Raw genomic sequence first — 23,314 nt, 5'->3', positions numbered from 1 at the left:
TAACAAATTATAAATGAACGCCATTGTTTTGTGAGAAATTGATTTGTGTATTTGAGTATTATTTATTAAATAATGCTACTTAAATATGACCTGTTGTGCATGAATTCTTTTAGCACTAATTGGCAGGAATTGAAAGTTATCTTTCAAATTCTTTATAGTGAAAGAAATGTAGAATAGTTATGCTCTCATGTTTTCAAAGGATGTTACTGTCTAATTGTAGCGCTATGTGCACTATGTCAGGAGTGAGCCCTTTGACTTGGAGCAAGCAACTGAAATTCCTGTATTAGTAAAATAGCTTCCTCACTTACAAACTACTAATTTATCTAGTGAATTCCATAGTTTGAGGTCATCTAAACCTATCTAATTGTAGAATTTTTTTTTAATGGAGTAAATAAGACCTAAAAGCTAAAAACTTCTTTGACCAGAGAAATGGCTAAAAGTTAATCTAGAACTGAGATAATTACCTATAGAGCTTTCTGGGTCATCAGAATTGATTGAGGCTGTTATTAAAATAGAAGAACTGGAGAAACCCAAGAGAAAGGAGGAACAGTAGAAAGAAAAGAAAAGATGACTATGGTGGACTGAGGACCGCTATTAATTGCTTTATGTGCTATTCTGGGAAGTCAGCATTACGGGATGGCTATCTCTTTTATAGTTTTTCTTAATATCTTAATTGTAGTGAACACGTGACTATCACCAATTAATGTATTGTTAGTAAAGCTAAAAGTATCTGTTGTTTTATTCATTTATTACCAAATGCTAAAATCTTACTTTCCATAGGAGAGAATTAGAATGCTGCATAAGCATTTGTGTATCTCATTTAATGGACTTTAAAAAAGCACTAACAAAATTCACATATACAGTGTTTCAGTAAATGTTAAATATTTTTATTTCATGGAATTCTTACAAATTAACAGTAAACCCTATACAGTTCTGGTGAGAATAGCTTCACGTGGTCCTATCCAGTCATTACATTGCAGCATATCTTACCGTCTGCCTTTTACCAATTTGTGTGCCTTTGTCTTCTCCATGTCTAGACTTAAAAAATGCTGAGAGCTAGCATAGTGTCATTTACCTTTAGAGTTCCAACAGTGCTAGTTCACACAGTGAGTGCTCAGTAAATGTGTCAAATTGATCTAATTCAATTTTATTATCGTCGTGCAGACATCAACTAGTCAGGCAGTCTTCCGTCTCCAGTCTGGTATCTGCCAACTCTTCCGAGAAACTTTAATTAACAAAGGCTTTGTGGAAATCCAAACACCTAAGATTATTTCAGGTATGCTTCAAAATATTTCTTTTAATTTTTTTATAAATGAATTTGCATTCCCCAAAGTTGCTTATATTAATTTCTTTTAACTTGAGAGCTCCCAGTATTCGTTAAGGTTTGTTGCTATGAGAGTACTTGTTTCAACTACCATGCTGTCTAGCCGCAGTCACGTGTCACCGCCATCAGTAACACCACATCTCCTATTCCCGCAGTCATTTTGTGATAATGATATAACATGAGGCAGTAGCACATGAAGCAAGATTCTTGTTACGTAAGTTACACCAGCAACTATGTTCATATGTAGTTTTCTTTCAAAATTGGTATTGCAGTTTTGTTTTGTATGAACTACATTGTAAAATCACTAAATACTACTGGTGGGAAAATCTCATTTCTCATTCTTACCTAAGAATCTTAATTATTTTACCCTTTCTAGGTTGAGTAAGTAACACTGAACAGTGTGTTATAAATGGCAGTTAATAACAAACAAAAATATTGAACATTATATTTTTGATATTAGAAAAGTGATTAAGATGGGAACCAGCAGTTAGCGTAATGGTTATATCGCTGGACTCCCACATAGCCGACCATGGTTCGCATCCTGGACCCTGTGGCTTAGAACTCACGCCGGGCACGTGTGCATGCGTGCCCAAGATCCCGAGAGGAGAATGGAGGAGACGGGATTGCGGCGTGACCATCCCCCCTGGGGGGGGTGATTTCTCACTTTCTGTCTCTATGTCTCTCTCTGTCTGGCGAGCGCACGCACCCTATAGCGAAAACCTCTCCCAAAAAAAAGTGATTAAGAATATCTTTTTTCCTTTTTTCTTTTAATTTTTACAGCTCCTATTAAAGTAGCTTTAATAGATTTGAAATGGATGCAGAAAGGGAGAATGTATATCCAAAGAAGTAAAATAAAGGTATATACAAAGATGATATGGCTTAAATGTAAACTAGTTAGAATCACATATAAGAAGACATATGACTGGGACCAGCAGTTAGCGTAATGGCTATGTTGCTGAACTCCCATGTAGTCAACCGGGGTTCGCGTCCCAGACCTGGTGGCTTAAAACTCACGCCGGGCACGCACAGTGCCCAAGATCCCGAGAGGAGAATGGACGAGAAGGGATTGTGGTGTGTCCATCCCCCCTGCAGGGTGATTTCTCGCTTTCTGTCTCTCTGTCTCTGTCTGTCTGGCGAGCCCAAAAAAAAAGACATATGACTATGATTTATGTATAATTTTTAATTTTTCAGTTGTTTTAATTAAACTATTTGAATCAAAGGTATAAACTGTTTTTACTAGCAGTTTGCATTGATAAACTTACAGTTGACTATAATAATATAAACGTTTGTGTTTCAGCTGCCAGTGAAGGAGGCGCCAATGTATTTACTGTGTCATACTTCAAAAACAATGCTTACCTGGCTCAGTCCCCACAGCTGTATAAGCAAATGTGCATTTGTGCTGATTTTGACAAGGTTTTCTGTATTGGACCAGGTAAGATTTTGGCAATTATTCCAAGTTCATTAATTATACATTAGTTATAGTTTTAGAAAAGCATTTTAAATATTGTAATGTACAGACATTTTGAAAGCCTAAGTTCTCTTATTTGATTACAACAGAAACACTACACTTTCAGGTAGAAATGACTATATGCTTGGCTAGATATAGTCAAAAAAAAAAATAGTATACTCAGTAATCCTCCTAACAGTTGTACATCATTCAAGTGAATAGAATCATAAACATTATACAGAGGAACTTTTAAAAGTTTGTGGAGGGGGCCAGTAGGTGGGATAGTGGTTCCTAAGGTGCTGGACTCCCACATGGCTGACCACAGTTTGAGTCCCAAACCCGGTGGCTTGCTTTCTCACACTCTCTCTCTTTCTCTCTCTCTCTATGTCTGTCTCGGGTCAAACTTAAAAATAATAATAATAATAATGATAAATAAAATTAAATAAATAATTCTTTTAAAAAACAAAAAGTTTATGGAGGGGCCAGCAGATGATATGATGTTTAAGACGCTGGTTTGGTCTCACAAGGCCAGTTGTGTGGTTCAAATCCTGGTGGCTTGAAAAATACACCAGGCACCAGACAAATATGCATGTGTGCCCAGAATCCTGACAGGAGAATGGAGAAGAAGGTATTGCAGCATGGCACCCAGGGAATGATCTCTCACTTTCCTTCTCTCTGTATATCTCTCTGGCAAGTGCATGCACCCTATGGCGTCAAAAAAAAAAAAAAAGTTTGTGGAAACATGGAGCTAAAAAATATAAATATGGCCAACCTTGTGGCCTAATGGTTAAAGGAAACATGGAGCTAAAAAATATAAATATGGCTGACCTTATGGCCTAATGGTTAAGGGAACCAGATTCCACGTGGCTGACTACACAATTCAAATCCCGGCCTCAGTAGCTTGAAAAACTTGCCAGCCACATGTGCCTGCATGTCCCAAACCCCAGCAAAATAGAGAGATGGATGGGCTAGCAGGTGAAATGATGGAGCAGATAGGATAAAGGAGAAGGGATTGTGGCATGGCTACACCCCATTGAAGGTCCCCCTGACCTCCCACAAGCATGCTTGCCCTCTGGCAAATAAATAAATAAAATAATAATAAATATAAACTTTATTTCTCAGCATAAGCTCCATCAAGTTCAAGACACTTCTGTAAGCAGTGATTTCAGCTATTTAGTCCCTCTTTGAAGAACTGGGACAACCATGTCAGTACAGTCTTTTTTACATTATTACCTGAAGAAAAGTTAGTGCCCTCTAAATATTCTTTTTTTTTTTTAAGACTAAAGAGCAGAAATAATTCAAAAAGGAGCCAAATCAGGACTGTAAGATGACTTCCTAATGGTTTTCCATTGAAACTCTAGCAAAATTGCCTGTGTTTTATGAAAGGAAAGAAATATTGTTGTGAGAAGGACTTTCTAGGGAAGCCTTCCCAGCCATTTTCCTGCTAAAGCTTTGACTTTCTCAAGACACTCTCATAATAAGCACATATTCTTATTCTTTGGCCCTCTAGAAAGTCAACAATCAAAATGCCTTGAACATCCAAAAAAATTGTAGCCGTAACTTTCACTCTTGACCAGTCCACTTTTGACTAAACTGCTTCTACCTGTAGGTAGCCATAAGTCTGATATAGTACAGCCACATTTCATCTCCTGTTACAATTTGAAGGAATTCTTCAGGGTCTTAATTCCATCGGTTTAATATTTCCATTGAAAGCTTTGCTCTTTTGTGCAGCTTATCTGGGGGCAATAGTTTTGGCACCCAGCAAGCAGAACATTTGTTTAAAAGATGTTTAATAGATTATATTCACATAGTTTTTAAGCTGTTCACTGAAAGTCTAGCACACACACACATAATTATGTGGCAGCTTCTTTTCTGAAACTAATTACAAGAAATAAAAAGCTCTGTTCTTAAAACTTAACATGTTATTTTATATATGTTTTTAGATTGCTTAGTAAACATTAAATACTTTTTTTAAAAGGTTTCTGCCAGGGGCCAGCAGGTGGCATGGTGGTTAAGGGCACTGGACTCCCACATGACTGGCAGCAATTCAAGTCCTGGACCTGGCAGCTTGCTTTCTCATACTCTCTCTCTCTGTCTGTCTGTCTCTCTCCCTCCCTCCCTCCCTCCCTCTCTAGCCAAATCTAAATAAATAAAATTAAATAAAAATAATTTTTTAAAAAAATATGAAAAATAAAAGGTTTTTCCTTTAGGATTTGTGCACTCACCAGAGAGAGACAGACAGTGAGAAGGAAAGTGAAAAATCAACCCCCAGGGGATGGCCGCACTGCAATCCCTTTTCTTCCATTATCCTCTTAGGATAACGGGCACGCACGCATACATGCCTGACGTGATTTTTAAGCCACTAGGTCCAAGGCTTGCACCATAGTCAGTCATGTGGGAGTCGAGCAACATAACCGTTATGCCACCTGCTGGTCCCAAAAATCAAATACTAATAGAGAAACTGACAAGATCATTAAGTGTCTTAATTTATTGAATTAATTACCTAGTTATTTCTTGAACACATGCTGCATGTATAGCCTTGTGCTAGATACCACGTGCATAAAAAGAGTCAACTGGCACTTCTCAAATGTTAATGTATACACTTATCACCTGGGGATCTTGTTAAAGTGTAGATTTTTTTTTTTAAGAATCATTTAACTTTATTCATTCATTTATTTTTAACTTGACCAGAGAGAAACATAGTGAGGAGGTGGGGGTAGAGTGAGAAAGCAAGCCACCAGGTCCAAGACTCAAACCACAGTTGGCATGTGGGAGTCCAGTGCCCTTAACCATCTCGCCACCTGCCAGCACCCTAGAGTGTAGATTCTGATTAGCAGATCTAGGATGAGGCTTCAGATTTGCAGTTCTTACAAGCTCACAAGGACTGCTGATGCTGCTGATTTGCAGACCACGCTTTGTGTGACAAGATCGTAAACACTGTCCCTGCTCCTGGAACTAAGTATTACATGCATACATATAACAGTCACAGTCATCATTTACTGTCAGATTATTTTCACAATAAAGGATCAGATTATATTGTAGAATCAGCAGATTGGTATTAATTGTATAGTATAAATAATATAAAAGAAGGGAGAAAGGAGTGGTCTGATATCCTAACAGTTAAGGGAGCTAGATCCCGCATGGCTGACTGTGGTTCAATGGTCTGATATCCTAACAGTTAAGGGAGCTAGGTCCTACATGGCTGACTGTGGTTCAGTCCTAGCCTCAATGTCTTGAAAAACACACTGGGTACCTGTGTGTGCACCCCCAAAATCCCAGCAGGATGGAGAAATAGAGAAGAATGAATTGCAGTGTAATTATATCCTGGTGGGGAATGCTTTCTTGCTCTGTCTTTCTCTCCCTCCTAGTGAGGGCATGTGCCCTCTGACAATTTATTACAGAGAGAGAGAGAGGAAAAAATAGTTTTCTAGAGTCACCATAAAGGAAAATTCAAACAAAATGGACTTGGAAGACAAAGTAGGATATAGACAGCAGAGATGACTTTCTTGTCAGGGGGAGCAGGGTGAATGAAGAGCATGGATTATTGGAGGAAACAAAAGTAAGACTAGCTAGTACAGAGTAAGTATCCCTGTTCCAAAATGCTCAGGACCAGAAATGGTTTAAATTTCAAATTTTTACAAATTTTCAGAGTATTTACTTACATGTAATGAGATGTGTTGGGGCGAGGCCCAAGTCTAAACACAAAATGTATTTGTTTTATATATACCTATAGACAACCTGATGGTAATTCTTATATTTGTTGTAATACATGACCTGTCACATGAGGCCAGGTGTGGAATTTTCCACTTGTAGCATTGTGTTATCATTCAAAAAGTTTGGAATTTTGGAGCATTTCAGGGTTTGTATTTTCAGATTGGGTGTGCTCAACCTGTATTAAGAAATGGAAAGTATAGGTAGGGTTAAATTGTGAAAACTTAGATTTTATGTCACTTTATGTCTTATTACAGTAGTCATTTGGGAGTTACCCACTGGAAGTTACTCAGCAAGGATATGTTATAGAAGTGTTAATCTGGCAGTGATGTGAAAGGTGAGCCGAGCTCATATCAGGAAGTCTGGAAAGGAGGAAAGTACAGTGAGGATAATGAGAGCTGGACTGAGGGAATCACTCCAATATGTATGCTGTTACTTGTATAGTTTCATTTAGCTTGATCAGGTTTTAATAAAATTGAGACGAACTCACTACAGTGGTCATAATTGAATCTATTTTTAATTATTGAGAAAGGGATCTCAAGATCTCACATTCCCAAGGGATTCTCATGAACCTCATTTATTAATTTACATTTGGTACAGCTTTTACTACAGGACTGCAAGGGTTGTAACGAACTTTTCATCTAGGAAAATGCTGAAACAGTTGCTTTTCAAATGTCCTTCCAGCCTTGTACTGATGTGAAAATATTTTTACTTGAATATTTTTACGAGAATAAAATTTTTAAGTCTCAATTTATTCAAAATTTAAAATACTATTTACTGTTTACTTCTTTTATTGACTTAACAGTATTCAGAGCTGAAGACTCTAATACCCACAGACATCTAACTGAATTTGTTGGTCTGGACATTGAAATGGCGTTTAATTACCATTACCATGAAGTTATGGAAGAAATTGCTGACACTTTGGTACAGATATTCAAAGGACTTCAAGAAAGGTAAAAGAATATTTTATCTTCCTAGATGGACTTAATTTCAATTAAGTTTGGGTTCTTTAAAATACACACACACACACACACACACACACACACACACACACACACAATTATTTCTCAAGTTGTCAGAGAGACAAAGAAGGAAAGGGAGAAAGGACCCCCTAGTAGGTCAGACCACAGTCCTTTTTCCTTCATTTCTCCATCCTGTCAGTATTTTGGGCATGCACACACATGTGCCTGGTGTTTATTCCAAGCTGCCTAGGCCAAGATTTGAATTATGGTCAGCCATGTTCAATCCAGCTTCCTCAACCACTAAGCAACAAGGCTGACTCACAAAAACAATTCTTGAATTAAAACACATAAACTAAGTTTCTTTTGGGCATATGTAAAAAGACTTGCCAGTTAAATGATAGCTTACTTTGTTGGAAAAGTCCACATGCAGAAGAGCACATCTTCATGCAAGTCGATTGGAGCCTGAACTTGTTAGTTAACATCATTTTGGTGAAGTTTGCTGGGTTGTGAACCACCTAACTATATTCGGTCTTTTCATTCATACTGATACCCTGAATGTCTAAAGAAGATAGAGCATGTGTTGATTTTATAGCAGTGTGTTATGGTAGGCAGGAGGAGATTAGTGGTTAAAATCTTGGATTCAGCTATGCCAGACAGCCTGAGTTCGCATCCCAGCTTTGGTTCTTTTATGTGTGGGCCTTGTGCAACTTATTTAACTCCATGCCTCGGTTTCCTCGGCTCTTAGGTGGAAATAATACTTTGGCTCACCTCTAAGGTAAAAAGTCCCTTCAGTCTCACTTCTAATCTTTATTGAATCTGTGCACATGTGAATTAAGCTCGTGTGAATAATGGTTAATTCTTAAATCAGTTCCATTCACTGAGCATTGAGTGATTAGTAAAGATTAGGAACTCACAGTCTAAAGTGACTTTTTACTGTTTGGGTCTGGTAAATTGACATTTATAGAAACATTAAATTTTTCTAGTGTTGAGAATACTGAATTATGTAAAACACCCGCTTTAAGGGCACTCTCTCAGCTGCCAAGTAGTTCTTGCCTTGAAGGTTGTTGGAAGTTGTTTAGTTGTGATGATGTTTAACATGGAGAAAATAGGAAAAGAAAACAGAGCAAGTTAAATTGATCAAGAGAGTCTTTTCCTTTCTCCTTACTTGTGACTATATTTGAAGTATTAGGTAGGCTATAACAGACTTATCTAGCATTTTAATAACTGATGATGGAGCATATTCTAAATTTTTATTTGAAGACCACTGAAATGGTTATTGGTGTATTTTATATAGTTTAACTCTTTAAAAGAGTTCAAAAATATGCATTTTATTTACTTCCTTGCAAGGCTAATGAGTAAATTCAGGAATGCAGAAACTAATCATTGAGCTTATATTAAAATACTGTACCTTTAAGCACTAGAATTTTCCAGGCATTCTCTACATTGCTTTCTATCTTTGATGACTAGTTAATTTCAAATAATTATTTATTTAATTTTATTTATCATTTTTTAAATTTGTTAAAGGACACGTGTGTTCACCAGAGAGAGAGGGGGAGAGAGAGAGAGAGAAAGTGAGAAAGGAAGCTACCAGGTCTGCCACTCAAACCATGGTCAGCCATGTGGGAGTCCATGCCACCTGCTGGCCCTATGACTAGTTCATTTCAGACAGCCTTTTTTTTTAACCTTTGTCTTTACAATATTTTGATGCAACTTATTTTAAGCAACTTTTATTCAAATCATCCATGGAATAATGTATTTTTATAAAACAGAATATTGGACCATCCCCATGGGCTAGAGGCTAAGGCAGCGAGATCCCACATGGCCAACCGCACTGTTTGAATCCCACCCCCAGCAGTTTGAAACAGACCCCATACATACCATGACAGTGCTGATAAGTGGAAGAGAAGGGATTGCAGTGTGACTGTGCCCCTTCAGCAAAGGATCCTTTCTTCCTCTCTCTCGCTCTTTCATGAGTGCACATGCCCTTTTGCAAATGCCCTCTTGCAAATGAAAAAAGAAAAAAAGTGTAATTTGAAACTGCATTGAAGGAACACAGTTTTTCTTATTTTCTTTTCACATTTATAACTCAAAGTTTCTAAAACTTTTTTTTAAAGATATTGATAGCTTCTCTATTTAATATTGGGGTTTAAAATTTCTACTCTGGTTTTATAACAACAGACCAATCTTAAATCAGCCTTTGGAATCAAATCTGCACACAAATTTTAGACTCAGACACTTTTTTTTTTTTTTTTTTACTGCTAGATAAGGAAACTACCCACCAGTGGGGTGTGGTCACGCCACAATCCCTTTCTTCCATTTCTCTACTCCTTCAGCATAGGGTTACACACACACACCTAGAGTGTTTTTCAAGCAGGGATTCAAAATGTAGTCAGCCGTGTAGGAGCCAGCTCCCTATGCACAGTGCTTACCCACTATGCTGCAGGACTGGCCCAGACTTGGACACTGCTGTTGCTGAACTTAAGTAGACTTAAGGTGGCAATTTGAAAATAAAAGGCTTTTTTTCTATATGCTATAAATTATATAGGAATTTTAAAGTTTCTCTGTCACTTGTAAATTTGATTCCCTGGTTTGTATCATGTCTTTTTCATGTTTATACTAATGAGAAACATAATTTCTCAAAGAAAAATAATACACAAATGTATTTTAAAGCATTGATAGTCATGTTTTTATATTACCATTAATAGAATGCAAGTTAATATCCAAAGCAAAGAAAAACTGTTTAAAAACCAACTATTGGGGTCTTCCTAACATGATAAGATTTGAATAATCAGTGACTAAGCTTTATTGCTCTCATGAAGTCTTTTAAGATCTGATGGTAGTAGTGTTTTAATTTCTAGAATATAAATTCTTATAGGTAATTTTATATATAGGCTATAGAGGTATTTTTCTATATATAAACATACTTGTTTCTCCATGTAGAATACAAACATTCTTTCTTTTTGAGTTTATTAGTTATGAAAAATCATATACAAAAGTATGGGCACTAGCTTAGTGAATCCCCATGTACTCAATAGCCAGTTTCAAGCATTGCCAACCCAGGGCGAATTTTGTTACCTATTTTCCCTGCATCCCTTATTATTTTGAAGCGAATCTGAACTGTCAATTTCATTAATAAACACTTCAGCAAAAATATATATTTTTAATCCTAGTAAAATTTCCCACAGCAGAAGATCAGTTCAGTGCAGTAAACATTTGCCTTGTGTCTACCGTGTATAGGGTAGGAATCAAACTATAGGGATTATCAAAATGGGGAAGATATTGGCACTCCCCTAAACAAACTTACTGTGTAATTAGTATGAGGGAAGATAGCCAAGTATTCATCAATTTGGTCTTCTTTAATGATAAGTGTTGCTATAGGATTAAAAAGTCAGCTTTTTAAAAATACTTGATAAAGTGGGTAACCGTTTTGTTTGTAATGATGTTGGCTGATATGAGTTATATAGAACGTTTCAATCTTTTAATGCCACTGTAGTTACAGAAACATGAGACCGAGAAGTGGTGTTAAATATTTTATGTGCTTTCATTCTTTAGCTTAAATAATATGGTAACGATTTTTCTAGTGCATGCAGTTGATTCACAGAATGATTTTGTATGTTGCCACAGTGACCTCTTGTGGGGGAAACATTTATATCAGGCATTTTATTAACTCTGAAATCATTGCGCCAATAGGTTTCAGACTGAAATTCAAACGGTGAATAAACAATTCCCTTGTGAGCCATTCAAATTTTTGGAACCTACTTTAAGACTGGAGTATTGTGAAGCACTCGCCATGCTTAGGGAAGCTGGAGTCGAAATGGGAGATGAAGACGATCTAAGGTTTGTCTTTCTGATTTTTCTTCTTTTAAAATTTACTATAGAGAAAAAAAAAAAATTTACTATAGGGCATGTGCACTTGGCCAGAGAGAAGAGGAAAACCCAGAAGCACTCCCCATAGAGGATGATCACACCATGATCCCTTCTCCATTTCTGCCTCCTTTTGGAATTTTGGGGATGCACGCACGTGCGCCCACAGTGTTTAGGGTGGGCATCGTACTATAGGGATTATCAAAACCGTTTTTCTGGGTCCAGGACTCAAGCCACACAGTTGACCATGTGAGATCCAGCCATCTAGCCACCATATCACTGGCTGGCCCATCTTTGTGATTTTTAAAACTTACGATAATTTGGTTTAAAGTATAAGAGGATGAATATGTTAACAAATGATTATTTTGTTTTATCTAGCTGATAAATTTTAGAACTGTAATTGAATAAAGATTGAAAATTAACATCACAATAATACATATGTATATAGGGGGAAAAAAGGGTAATGATTTTCATCTTTAGAATTTTTTAAAGAACATTTCACTCAAAACACTTTGTTTATTCTTGTTTCTTTAACAAAACAGAGAAATGTGGTGTTAAGCATCCCCTACATCACTAAATGATTTTTATCACCTCCAGGTGTGTGCACTTACCAGACAGAAACAGCAAAAGAGGGAGAAATTACCTCCAACAGAGTGTGGTCATGGCACAACCCCTTTTTCTCTATGTCTTTGTCTTGTCAGGATTTGGAGCATGTGCATGTGCACACACGCACGCACGCACACACACGCACACACCTGTGATGTGTTTTTCAAGCCACCAGAGCCAAGACGCAAACCTGGGTCAGCCATGAGGGATCTGTGTCCTTTAACTACTGTGCCACGAGGCTGCCCTGCTAGATGATATTTTAAGGCAAACTACACATTCTATATACTTATGTTAAGTTGGATGATAGTTCCTTATATTTCTTGGAAATCGTTCATAAATAAGATAGGAACTAAAGTAGCTACCTCTTGTCTATAGAAATTTAATATTTTAGCATAAACATCACATTTTGAAGACTTGGAAATACTGATTTTTACTTTATAAATCTTTGATAAAGAGTAGCAAAAGCGGGAAACTATTTATTGACGAGAGTAGCTCATGTGGTAGAACTGTCAAGATATGTAATTGTAGGAAATTATTTCATCCGTGACACTTCTGAATCACTGACTTGCTAAATTCTGTTTATGGTTTTAATTAAATATATATTTGAGCAGTACCTACTAAGTGCCCAGATACTGTAGTAAGTGCATTTATAAGTGATTTTCAATAGTTCTTGCGTTTTTAAAAAGGAGTAGGATAGATAGGTATTTGGACTGAATTTCTTTTTTTTTTTTTTTGAACTGAATTTCTTATCCTTCTAGAACTTCAAATAGAAGGGATGCCTTATTAACTTAAACTCTTTTAAGTTGCTCTTTGATCTTCAAACACCTGATTTCATGTTTCTTTTTCAGTACACCAAATGAAAAATTGTTGGGTCGTTTGGTAAAGGAAAAGGTAGGATTCTTATACATGCTGGAATTTTTTTTTTTTAATCTGAAATGTATCCTTATACTAAAGAAAAATTGCAGAGGAGACTAATTACCTATTGTAGAATGATATGATACCAGAATCAATAAAAATCCAAGGGGACAATATTTATAAAAATAAAAAGTAATTCTTAAAAAAATAAAAAGCATTCAGACAGGGCTGGGCATAAACAGCTTGATTATAACTCAGTATTTGATATTTTTCCTGAGCTGTACTGAGGTATCTCTAAACATGATACCTCTAATCAGATTTTCAGATTATTTAAAACGACCTAAGAATTATCTGGAATTATTGGGTTATCTGGAAAATCATGACACATTTCTGCATAAAAAAATGTCATGACTTTCCCAACAACCTAATTTCTAGAAATTATCTTCCCTGAGTTCTCTCACTATCTCACGAGACTCAAGACAAATGGGCCTCCCTTCTGCCTCTTATGTGAAAGCTACTTTCCTATCTCATTTTCTAAAACCAAAATGCCAAAGGGTAAATGCTAAATTTGTATGGTCTTTAAAAGGTGAATGAAATGAAAAAGTCCTTGAGCACCCTCTACTGGTTGCACTTGAATTGTTAAATTGGCTAGGGAATTCAGATACTTCTGAAAGCATACAGTATTGAGTTTCTGTAATACCTTTAAAATGTTGTTTCAGCAGGGCCAATTTTAGCAGGGTTTCTTATCTCTGTTGACATTCTCCCTAATCTCCAGTTCTGGCAAGACCCTTAAAGTAAAAAATAGTTGAAATGAAATTAATTTATTCTTAATTAAGTCTAGGTCACGTAGCAAGTGTTCTTTCTTTTAAAAATTATCATAATTTTGGAGTGAGGATCCTGCTGCTGAACTTTGGGGACAAATAGTCGAGGCCTGCTGAGAACAGGACTTCTAAAAGGCAGCTGTGTCTGGAAGGCTGTGGTCCAAGGCCATTTTTGCTGCTATAAGTGAGGTCTCAGGAACCAAAGGGAGCACACAGCTCTTCTTAAAATTGAAGGTGTTTATGCACGAGATGAAACAGAATTCTATTTAGGCAAGAGATGTGCTTATATGTACAAAGGAAAAACAACACAGTGACTCCTGGTGGCAAACCAAATAAAACCAGAGTAATCTGGGGAAAGGTTACCTGAGCCCATGGAAACAGTGGCATGGTTCGGGCCAAATTCCGAAGCAACCTTCCTGCTAAGGCTATTGGACACAGAATCCGTGTGATGCTATACCCCTCGAGGATTTACAATAATGAAATGTAAATGAATAAAAATGGATTTATGTTGTAAAAAAAAATCATAATTTCATGTTAATGTTTTTTATTTCTTTAATTTAAAGAAAACTACCAAATTTTATTTATATATTTAAACAAAAATTTAAATTATTAGAAAATTATCCAAATTTTTTGAAGATGAATATTGTACAAGGTATCGGTTTTTACCAAAATGATTTATGAGTTTAACATAGTTTCTATAAAATCTCAAAGGATTTAGGATAGTTTAACAGCATAGCTATAAAATACATCTGAAAGACTAAGTGAGCTGGAATAACAAAGAAAAAAATGAAAGTCAAGTATGTTTGTCATAGCATAATTATACTGGTGGAGAAATTAGGAACAGATTATGTGTCCAAAAATATAGGGAAAAATGAATATTTGAATAATAATTGAATAGTAAACAGCTAAAAGTTATTTATTGAAAGAATTTATGGCATCATGGCAAAATGGTATACATGTCACTTGGAAAAAAATGCAGGATACTCATTGCATTTATAGAATAATTTCAGTAATTTTGAAAAACAAAAACATATGTATAAAAAAGTTAATTTCAAATGTAAACTTTCTTATTATTAAAACAATGTATTTTAATTGTATTTATTCTTTTTATAGTATGATACAGATTTTTATATTCTTGATAAATATCCATTGGCTGTAAGACCTTTCTATACCATGCCTGACCCAAGAAATCCTGTAAGTAAATTAGTTTAGTAACTTGTTTTTAAGGAGGGGAGAAAGAAATTTTTTATATCACTGTGTTAAATTATAGTTTTATAGGAGCCGGCAGGTGACGTGGTGGTTAGGGCACTCAACTCCCACATGGTCTACCACGGTTCAAATCCCGAACCTGGTGGCTTGCTTTCTCGCTTTCACTTTCTCTCTCTCTGTCTCTCTCTGCTCAAATTTTAAAAATAAATAAATGAAAATATGAATAAAAAGAAATCTTTTTAAAAATTATAGTTTTATAATGGGAATTTTGACTTTTATTAATAAGTTTTTGGGGGACAGCAGGTAGCATGGTGGTTGAGGCACTGGACTCCCACATGGCTGACTTGTTCAAGTCCCTGGACCTGGCAGCTTGCTTTCTCATTTTCGCACCACCCGTACCTTCTCTCTCTGTCTCTCTGTGGTCAAATTCAATAATAACAATAATTAATAAATAATAATTCTTTTAAAAGTTGTCATTTAGACGGGGACCAGCAGGTGGTGTGGTGGTTAAGGCGCTGGACACTCCCACATGGCCGACCACGGTTCAAATCCCGGAGCTGGTGGCTTGCTTTCCCACTTTCTCCCTCTCTCTGTGTGTCTCTCTCTGGTCAAATTAAAGGAATGAATAAATAAAATTAAATAAATAATTCTTTAAAAAGTTGTCATTTAGAAACACATTGTTATGTACATCACTACTATTGTTCATCAATATAGGTCAAAATGATACTGTGAAATTTGAATATATTAGCAAATTAGTCCTGAAAACTGTTTTTAAATTATTTCCTGAAGCTTTTTTCTGAAGATTTGTGAGGAAGAAAAACCATATAAATGATAAACATTACTACTAGATTTGCAAACTATAGCAATCATCTTATCATTGATATGAACTGAGGCTTCACATGGTGTCCTAGCAATAATTTAAATAATGTCTTATGGCCTCTGACTATTCCTTCTTTTCAGTGGTTCCTAGTTCTTACTGTGCCTCTGAATCACCGGGAGGACTTGTTAAGGCAGATTTCTAAGCCATACCCCCAGAGTTTCTGGTTAGTTGGTCTGAACAAGGACCTGATCATTTTTATTTCTGATGAAGTCCATGTAATACTAAAGCTACTGGTCCAGGAAGCACACTATGAGAACCATTGGTTTAAGGAAAAACTAGGAAGTTAAGGTAAAACTGCTGTTTCCAGATACCTGATAGAGAGTAGGTTAGCTTTTATAAACTGATTCTTAATTCACTTTCCCTAAAATAAATTGTTTTTAAAAATTTAATATTTTAAGTAAAAATGGTTAACTTGGAAGCAACCCTATAGCCCAGTGCCATGGTTTAAATCCCAGCCCTGGTGACTTGAGAAATGTACCAGGTGTGTACATGGATACCCAGAATCCTGACAAGAGAATGGTAGGAAAAAGGATTTCGGCATGACTACACCCCTTTGAAGGGTTCTCTCTCTCTCAACTACGTGTACCCTCTGGCACTAAAAAGAGAGTGAGATTAATTTGAAGTTCAAAAAAGTGACAAAAAAAACCATATAACACTTTAAAACGTTTCAGATGAAGTAAAGTAAGGATCAGCACTGCCGCTTAAAAGTTAGATGTGAGGGCAGCTGGATCCCACATGGCCGACTGTGAGGTTCCGTCAAAGCCAGTGACTTGAAAAACACACCTGCCACATGTGTATATGCCCAAATCTCAGAAGGAGAATGGATGAGATGGGCTTGCAGCATGGCCATCCTCCCTGAGAGTGATTTCTCACTTTCTCACTTTCTCACTTTCTCTCTCTCTCTCTCTCTCTCTCTCTCGCTCGCACATGCATCTTATAGCAAAACTAAAAAAAAAAAAAAAAAAAAAGTTAGATGTGGTATTCTGCTTTGTTCATGGGGGATGTGGGAGGAAAGGAGCACAAAATCTGATACAGGCAGGGAAGAATGTATTATTTAACCCTCAGTGGTTTAATTTTCCGTTAGAGAGACAAATTATGTTGATCAAAGCAAGTTGCATTATTAATTACAGGGGAAAAAATGAACTTGCATCTTCAGGCAACAGAGATTTTTTTCCCACATATGTATAGTATTGGGTCATCGGAAAAGTCCTGAGTTATTTTTCTGTTTTTCTATGCAAAAATGCATCATGACTTTTCTGACACCCGAATAGAAATATTCTGACCCATAGTCACTTGAAAAGTTGTATGTGTTTGTTTTTGCTGCAGAAACAGTCCAACTCATATGATATGTTTATGAGAGGAGAAGAAATATTGTCAGGAGCTCAAAGAATACATGATCCTCAGCTACTAACAGAAAGAGCTTTACATCATGGAATTGGTAAGCAACTTAAATATTTTTAGAAACATGGCACATATGCCCTGAAAATAAAACTTCCTAATGGCACATATGCCCTGAAAATAAAACATCCTAACTATTTTAAGGATTTCTCAGAGACAGTCTTTTTCCTTTATTCTTATCTTCATTGAATAGAAATTGCTTTTAAATTTTTTAGATTATAAAATATGACAAATTATTGTCTTGTTTTGTTTGTAGATTTGGAGAAAATTAAGGCTTACATTGATTCCTTCCGCTTTGGATCTCCTCCTCATGCTGGTGGAGGCATAGGTAATAGTCTGTTCTTACTTCTAAAAAGTCCATAAGTGCTAAGTATAATACAAATTTTAATTATAAGGATTTTTTAATGAGTTATGATTGAAAATTTTATTTTCAGTAACCTTTTTATACAAAAAGACAAAACTTCTTAAAATTTTTACACAAATTGTAGCATAATGGGTTTTTTTGTTTTGTTTTGTTTTTTGGAGAGGTTTTTTTTTTTTGCTATAGGGCGCGTGCACTTGCCAGACAGAGAGAGAGAGAGACAGACAGAAAGCGAGAAATCACCCCCAGGGGAGATGGCCATGCCACAATCCCTTCTCCTCCATTCTCCTCTCAGGATCTTGGGCATGCATGTACACGTGCCCGGCGTGAGTTTTAAGCCGTTGGGTCCAGGACTTGAACCACAGTCGACTACATGGGAGTCCGGCGACATAGCCATTAGGCTAACTGCTGGTCCCACATAATGTATTTTGTAACTTGTTCCTTATCAATACTTAAAAAACCTTTTCATTCTTTTTTGTGATGTTTGCTATAGGGCATATGAGCTTGCCAGAGAGATAGAGAAAGAGAAAGTGAGAAATCACCTCCTAGAAAGAATTGCCATGCTATAATCCCTTCTCCAGTCTCCTCTTGGGATTTTGGGCACATATACGCATGTGCCTGGTATGAGTTTTAAGCTTCGGAGCCCAGGACTTGAACCACAGTTGACTACATGGGAGTCCAGCAACATAAACATTATGCCATCTGCTGGTCCCTCATTTTTAATCTCTACATAGAATCCATTGAAAGGATACATCATAATCTGTTAACAGCTATTGATAGACTCATAGGTTTTTACCCTTTTGTTATTATAAACAATGCTACATGGAATATATAGTTTAAATTTTAATGAGAAATTTAGGGCTATTTTTTCTTAGAGTACTCAGTACTGTGCATTTTACATAATGTATGTGATTGACAATGTAAATGTTAACTTTAAATGTGAAAAAGGAAGCTTCAATAAATACTTTTTTCTTTTTTTTATTTTAAATTTATTTATTTACATTCATTCACTATACATCATTGCAGTATACAAAATGAGATTTTTCCATCCAGAATACACTGTATATTGGATCAGTTAAGGGTATTGCCATATGTATTATCAACAAATAATTTTCCATTTCTTGTGTTTTACATATTTTTGCCTCTTTTTTTTCCCCTCTTTCAATTCCTTGCCTCTTACCCTCTGCAATTTCCCATCCTCTTCCCACACTATCTCTGGTATCTACAGTTGCTTTCTATGCCTTTTTCATATTTTATTGATTCACTACAGCTCTTACTCTAAATACTTTCAGTAGCAAGTACAGCTGATATATACATAGCTATGAACACATGTCTGACTGTAGGCATAAACTTCAGTGAGTAGAATGAACATACTATAAAGTAGCACCTAGCTGGGTCTATATAGCTTACTGCAGTCTTTAACTAGGTATTTCTTAATGCATTTTTTGAAGGAAGAAGGCTAAGATTCAGTTCAAATAGTAGGTAGATGAACCTATCAACAGTTCAAGAGAAGACAAAATCCTTAAATCTGGACAGCAAAGCATAGAAGAAAATCAGTAATGTTTTAGTCAAAAGTCATAAAATTCTGTTTTACCAGTTCAGTCTCATATAATTGATCTCTCATCTATTCAATTTGCAGTATTACTGTGATCTGATCTTTCCTTTTTAATTTTGGAAATTAACATTCAACATTATTATTGATCTTTCCTGACTTGTCCCTACCATTAAGTTGGCCATTCTCTTGGTTGCTTTTTTGTACTCTTGTTTCTATGTTTCTGACTTTAGTTTTCTTGGTATAGCACTCCCTTCAACCCTTCTTAGAAAGCTGGTCTAGTATTTGTAAATTCTTTCAGATTTTGTTTATCTGAGAATATTTTTGTCTTTCCTTCTCACATGAAGGATAATCTCACTGGGTAGAGTATTCTTGGTTGATACTGTTTTTCACTTAACATTTTGAATATATTTTCCCATTCTTTCCTTGCTTGCATTGTTTCTGATGAGAGGTCTGACATTAGCCTGATCGGATATACTTTGAAAGTAACTTGGCGTTTCTCTCTTGCCAAATTTAGTACCTTGTCTCTGTCTGTGGTTTTGGTCAATGTGGCTATGATGTGCCTCGGGGAAGTTCTTCTTAGGTTAATTCTATGTGGGGTCCTTTGTATTTCTTGGGTCTGGATATTTTAATGCCTCTCTAGGTTTGGATAGTTTTCTTCCGTATTTCATGGAATAGATTATTAATGCCCTTATTAGTTTCTTTACCTTCTGGGATACTGATTACCCGGATGCCTGGGCATTTAATGTTACCTGGTATTACTTGTATATTATTCTCATTAAGGGGGTTATTTTCTCTGTCTTTTTGGTGAATTTTTCTAGGTCAGAGGTTCTGTGTTCTACATCTGAGATTCAGTCTTTGCATGATCTAATCTGCTTTTAATACTTTCAAAGGAGGTTTTGATTTTCTGTATTATCGTCTTCATCTCTTAACATTTCTGTTTGATTCCTTTTTATGGTGTATGTTTCCTCTTTCAGATCATTCAAGAACTTTCTCACCTCCTGAAACTTGTCTCTTTTTTTTTTTTTAGTCTGAAAACAGCCACTGTTTATTTACTGACCAGATTACAAAAATAATCATGGTGGATACCTTAGTTCATCCTTCTAAAAGTCTGTTGATCTGGTCTTCCCTGTTGCCAGCATCTCCACCTTCTACAAAATGGGTGGTCTTTTTCTTCATTCCACCTCGTGGAGGAGATAATTTGAAGGGCCACAGGAAGTTATTTGCTTCTCTGAAGCATTTCTGGAACTTGTCTTTTTTCTCCTGCATCTTCTAGAGTTTGTTGTCTCCTCTGTTAGCTTTGTCACTATGAATATTCTAAATTTTTTATCTGACATTTCCACAATTTCCATTGTATTGTCTGTGGAGGATGAGGAGTTATTCTTTTCCCTTAGGGGAGAGATATTTTCTTGATTTCTCATACTTCATGTGCCTTTGCTGTGGTTTCTGGTCATCGGATGGATTATACATTTTTTTCCTAATTTTTTTTTTTTTGGAGAGGTTTTTGCTATAGGGCACGTGTGCTTGCCAGAAAGACAAAGAGAGACAGAGAGATAGAAAGCGAGAAATCACCCCCCAGGAAAGATGGCCATGCCGCAATCCCTTCTCCTCCATTCTCCTTTCAGGATCTTGGGCATGTACGCACACATGCCCAGCATGAGTTTAAGCCTCAGGGTCCAGGACTTGAACCATGGTTGACAACATGGGAGTCCAGTGACATAGCCATTATGCTAACTACTGCTCCCAATTTTTTCCTCATTTTTTAAATTAAATCTGAGCGATCAGAGGAATGCAGAAAGAGGTGACCTTCAGTCTGTAACAGACTTGGGCTCTAGCTGAAGCTGGGATGAATCATGGCTTAAAACCCAGCTGGGCAGGGAACAGCAGTTAACGTAATGGCTATGTCGCTGGACTCCCATGTAGTCAACCGTGGTTCATGTCCCAGACCCTGTGGCTTAAGCGTGAATGCCCAAGATCCTGAGAGGAGAATGGAAGAAAAGGGATTGCTGTATGACCATCCCCCCTGGGGGGTGATTTCTCGCTTTCTATCTCTCTGTCTCTATATATGGCAAGCGCATGCGCCCTATAACAAAAACCTCTCCAAAAAAAAACCTAGATGGGCTGTTTTTTTTTTCTTTCCCTCTTGGTCTTTCTTTCTTATGGAAGAAATAAATAAACTTTTAAAAATTTACTTAGAAAAAAAGAATAGCAATGAAAATGTGTGTTGTTTTATGTATATTTACATATTCTTTTTAAATCTTGAAAATTAAAAATCATGCTATATAAAATAATTCTTTGACCTTGCCTTCATTGTGTGATATGTTAGTCTTCTAAACTTTAGTGAAATGAGTAAATCAAAATACACATAAAAATTTCATCTGCAAGTTATGTTCTGCTTCTCGGGTGGTACCTGGTCTTAATTCTCATTAGAAATATAGGGGTTACAGCTTGATAAACTCATTTTAAGTAAATATTGTTAAGTAAATTGGGAGTTGTCTGAAATAAGCCACCAAAATCAATCTTTTCTATACTCGAAACACTTAGCATAATAATATACTTTAGAGCCTTTGCACTGAGGACCACCATGTTAAATGTCTGTAGAATTACAATAAATGTTGGGGTAATTCTAGTAATCTTTGTTGAACAAGTTTTTAGCTCTTACTGTTACGGTCATTATCTGGACTGCATAATCAGCATCTAGTATCATTTGATTTGCATATCAGTCGAGAACATACAGGCTTAAAAAGAGATTTGTTTTAGGGTTTTTTACCGTTTAATTGTAGATTTTCTTTGTTGGTACTTATTCGTACTTCACAGCTCAGTCTCCATACCACTATGGCTGTCTCGTTAGTTCCTCCCACATACAGCAGCATCTCTGTTTCTGAATCAGTGCAAAAGCATTCAGTTGTAGGTAAATCCAAACTAAGAGGTTGTTTTCCTTCCTAGTGAAGGGCAGTATTTTGTTGAAGAGTTTTATATTAGTAGTTCTAAGTAAATAAGATGAGTTTTCAAAAAAAGGAATTAATGATCACTTTCTTTTCCCCAGGGTTGGAACGAGTGACTATGCTGTTTCTGGGGTTACATAATGTTCGTCAGACCTCGATGTTCCCTCGTGATCCCAAACGACTCACTCCTTAAGGAAAGCCATGGTTTTATTCTTTCCAGTACCCTGCCTTTGACCAGACTATACCTTAGGTACTAAAATACACAGTAGAATAACTTCCTAAAGTGCCGTGGTTATTTTATTCAGTAGAGGTTCGTTTAAGAGAGAAGATTTTTCTAACCTCAGACATGCTTCAGTAGGAAATGCTTGAACATTTTAATGAGAAATTAATATGGTTATGTTAAAATTAATCTTTAATTACTATATAAAATGTTAACAAGAGTCTTAAACAGTTAAGATTATGCAGGGTTTATTTTTCTTTTCTATATTAACAGTGGCCACAATATTCATGTTCTAAGTTTGCAACATCTGAGCTTATTTTTAAAAATTCTGACATTGAGATAAGAACACTTGAGGAAGTACCTGAGATTTTAATGAATGCATAATTGACATATCATGGAAAATAAGGCAGGAAGTAAAGTTACGCCCAGAAATCATGTGAGGCAGGTGAAAGAACTGGTTAGAAAATATTTGATACAATACTGTATGAAATTGTTACATCCTAAACTTGCACTTCAATAAAATTTTAAAGCTAATTATAGTTTGAGTAACTTTTTGACAGTCTGATTTTATAATAAGTTGTTGGCAGTTTTTATTTGGGAAAAGAAAAATACACAACTGGTTTATGTAAATACCTAAAAACAAATAAAAACTGATATAACTTATATTCATGCCAGGATATAAGCTCAAATAGGCGGAAGGATAGAGCCCGTAGGGCTTGGCTTGTTTAATACTTTATTCACATAGGTAAAAATCTTGCTGTTTAGCTATGGTGGTGCAGCGATAACACGATGCTCTGTCATGTTGAAGCCTCTGAGGAGGTCCTAGGCTTGCATCCGGAGGTCTTCCGGTTCATGCTGTATGCACATGCCAGTGATCCTGAACGGCTGAGTCTGGGACACAGTCATGTCGTGAAGAACTCGTTCGCAGGGGTTGGGGTGTGCCCTCTCCCCAACAAATAAATATTTCAAAATTTTCTTTCACATTTTACTGCTACTTAGTGAGTATCACTAAATTGTACTCCTATCTTCCTCCCCTAAAGCAATTTCTGTATTAGAATTGCTATTAGGAACACTCTCCCTCTCGATTTTTACGTTTGTTCATGATTTTACAGTGAGATGTAAGTAACGGGCAGGAACAAAACAATGTAAAGTAGCTCTT

At 36.2% G+C, this 23,314-nt stretch overlaps 1 protein-coding gene across 1 annotated transcript in view; it reads left to right on the top strand.

Moving 5' to 3' along the window:
• DARS1 (aspartyl-tRNA synthetase 1) overlaps window positions 1-22,692 on the top strand; it is a 98,864-nt gene extending 76,172 nt beyond the window's left edge. Inside the window, exons 8-16 of the mRNA XM_006169723.3 lie at window positions 1,165-1,276; window positions 2,622-2,756; window positions 7,288-7,435; window positions 11,135-11,281; window positions 12,763-12,805; window positions 14,704-14,784; window positions 17,006-17,117; window positions 17,334-17,405; window positions 22,037-22,692. Coding sequence (XP_006169785.1) covers window positions 1,165-1,276; window positions 2,622-2,756; window positions 7,288-7,435; window positions 11,135-11,281; window positions 12,763-12,805; window positions 14,704-14,784; window positions 17,006-17,117; window positions 17,334-17,405; window positions 22,037-22,128 — 942 coding nt within the window. The 3' untranslated portion in view covers window positions 22,129-22,692. The remainder of the gene's footprint in view (window positions 1-1,164; window positions 1,277-2,621; window positions 2,757-7,287; window positions 7,436-11,134; window positions 11,282-12,762; window positions 12,806-14,703; window positions 14,785-17,005; window positions 17,118-17,333; window positions 17,406-22,036) is intronic.
• Window positions 22,693-23,314: the final 622 nt, after the last annotated feature.

The sequence above is a fragment of the Tupaia chinensis genome, unplaced genomic scaffold, assembly GCF_000334495.1.
Source record: "Tupaia chinensis unplaced genomic scaffold, TupChi_1.0 Scaffold147433_1, whole genome shotgun sequence".
Lineage (NCBI taxonomy): Eukaryota > Metazoa > Chordata > Mammalia > Scandentia > Tupaiidae > Tupaia > Tupaia belangeri.
This window is presented reverse-complemented; position numbering and strand designations above follow the sequence as displayed.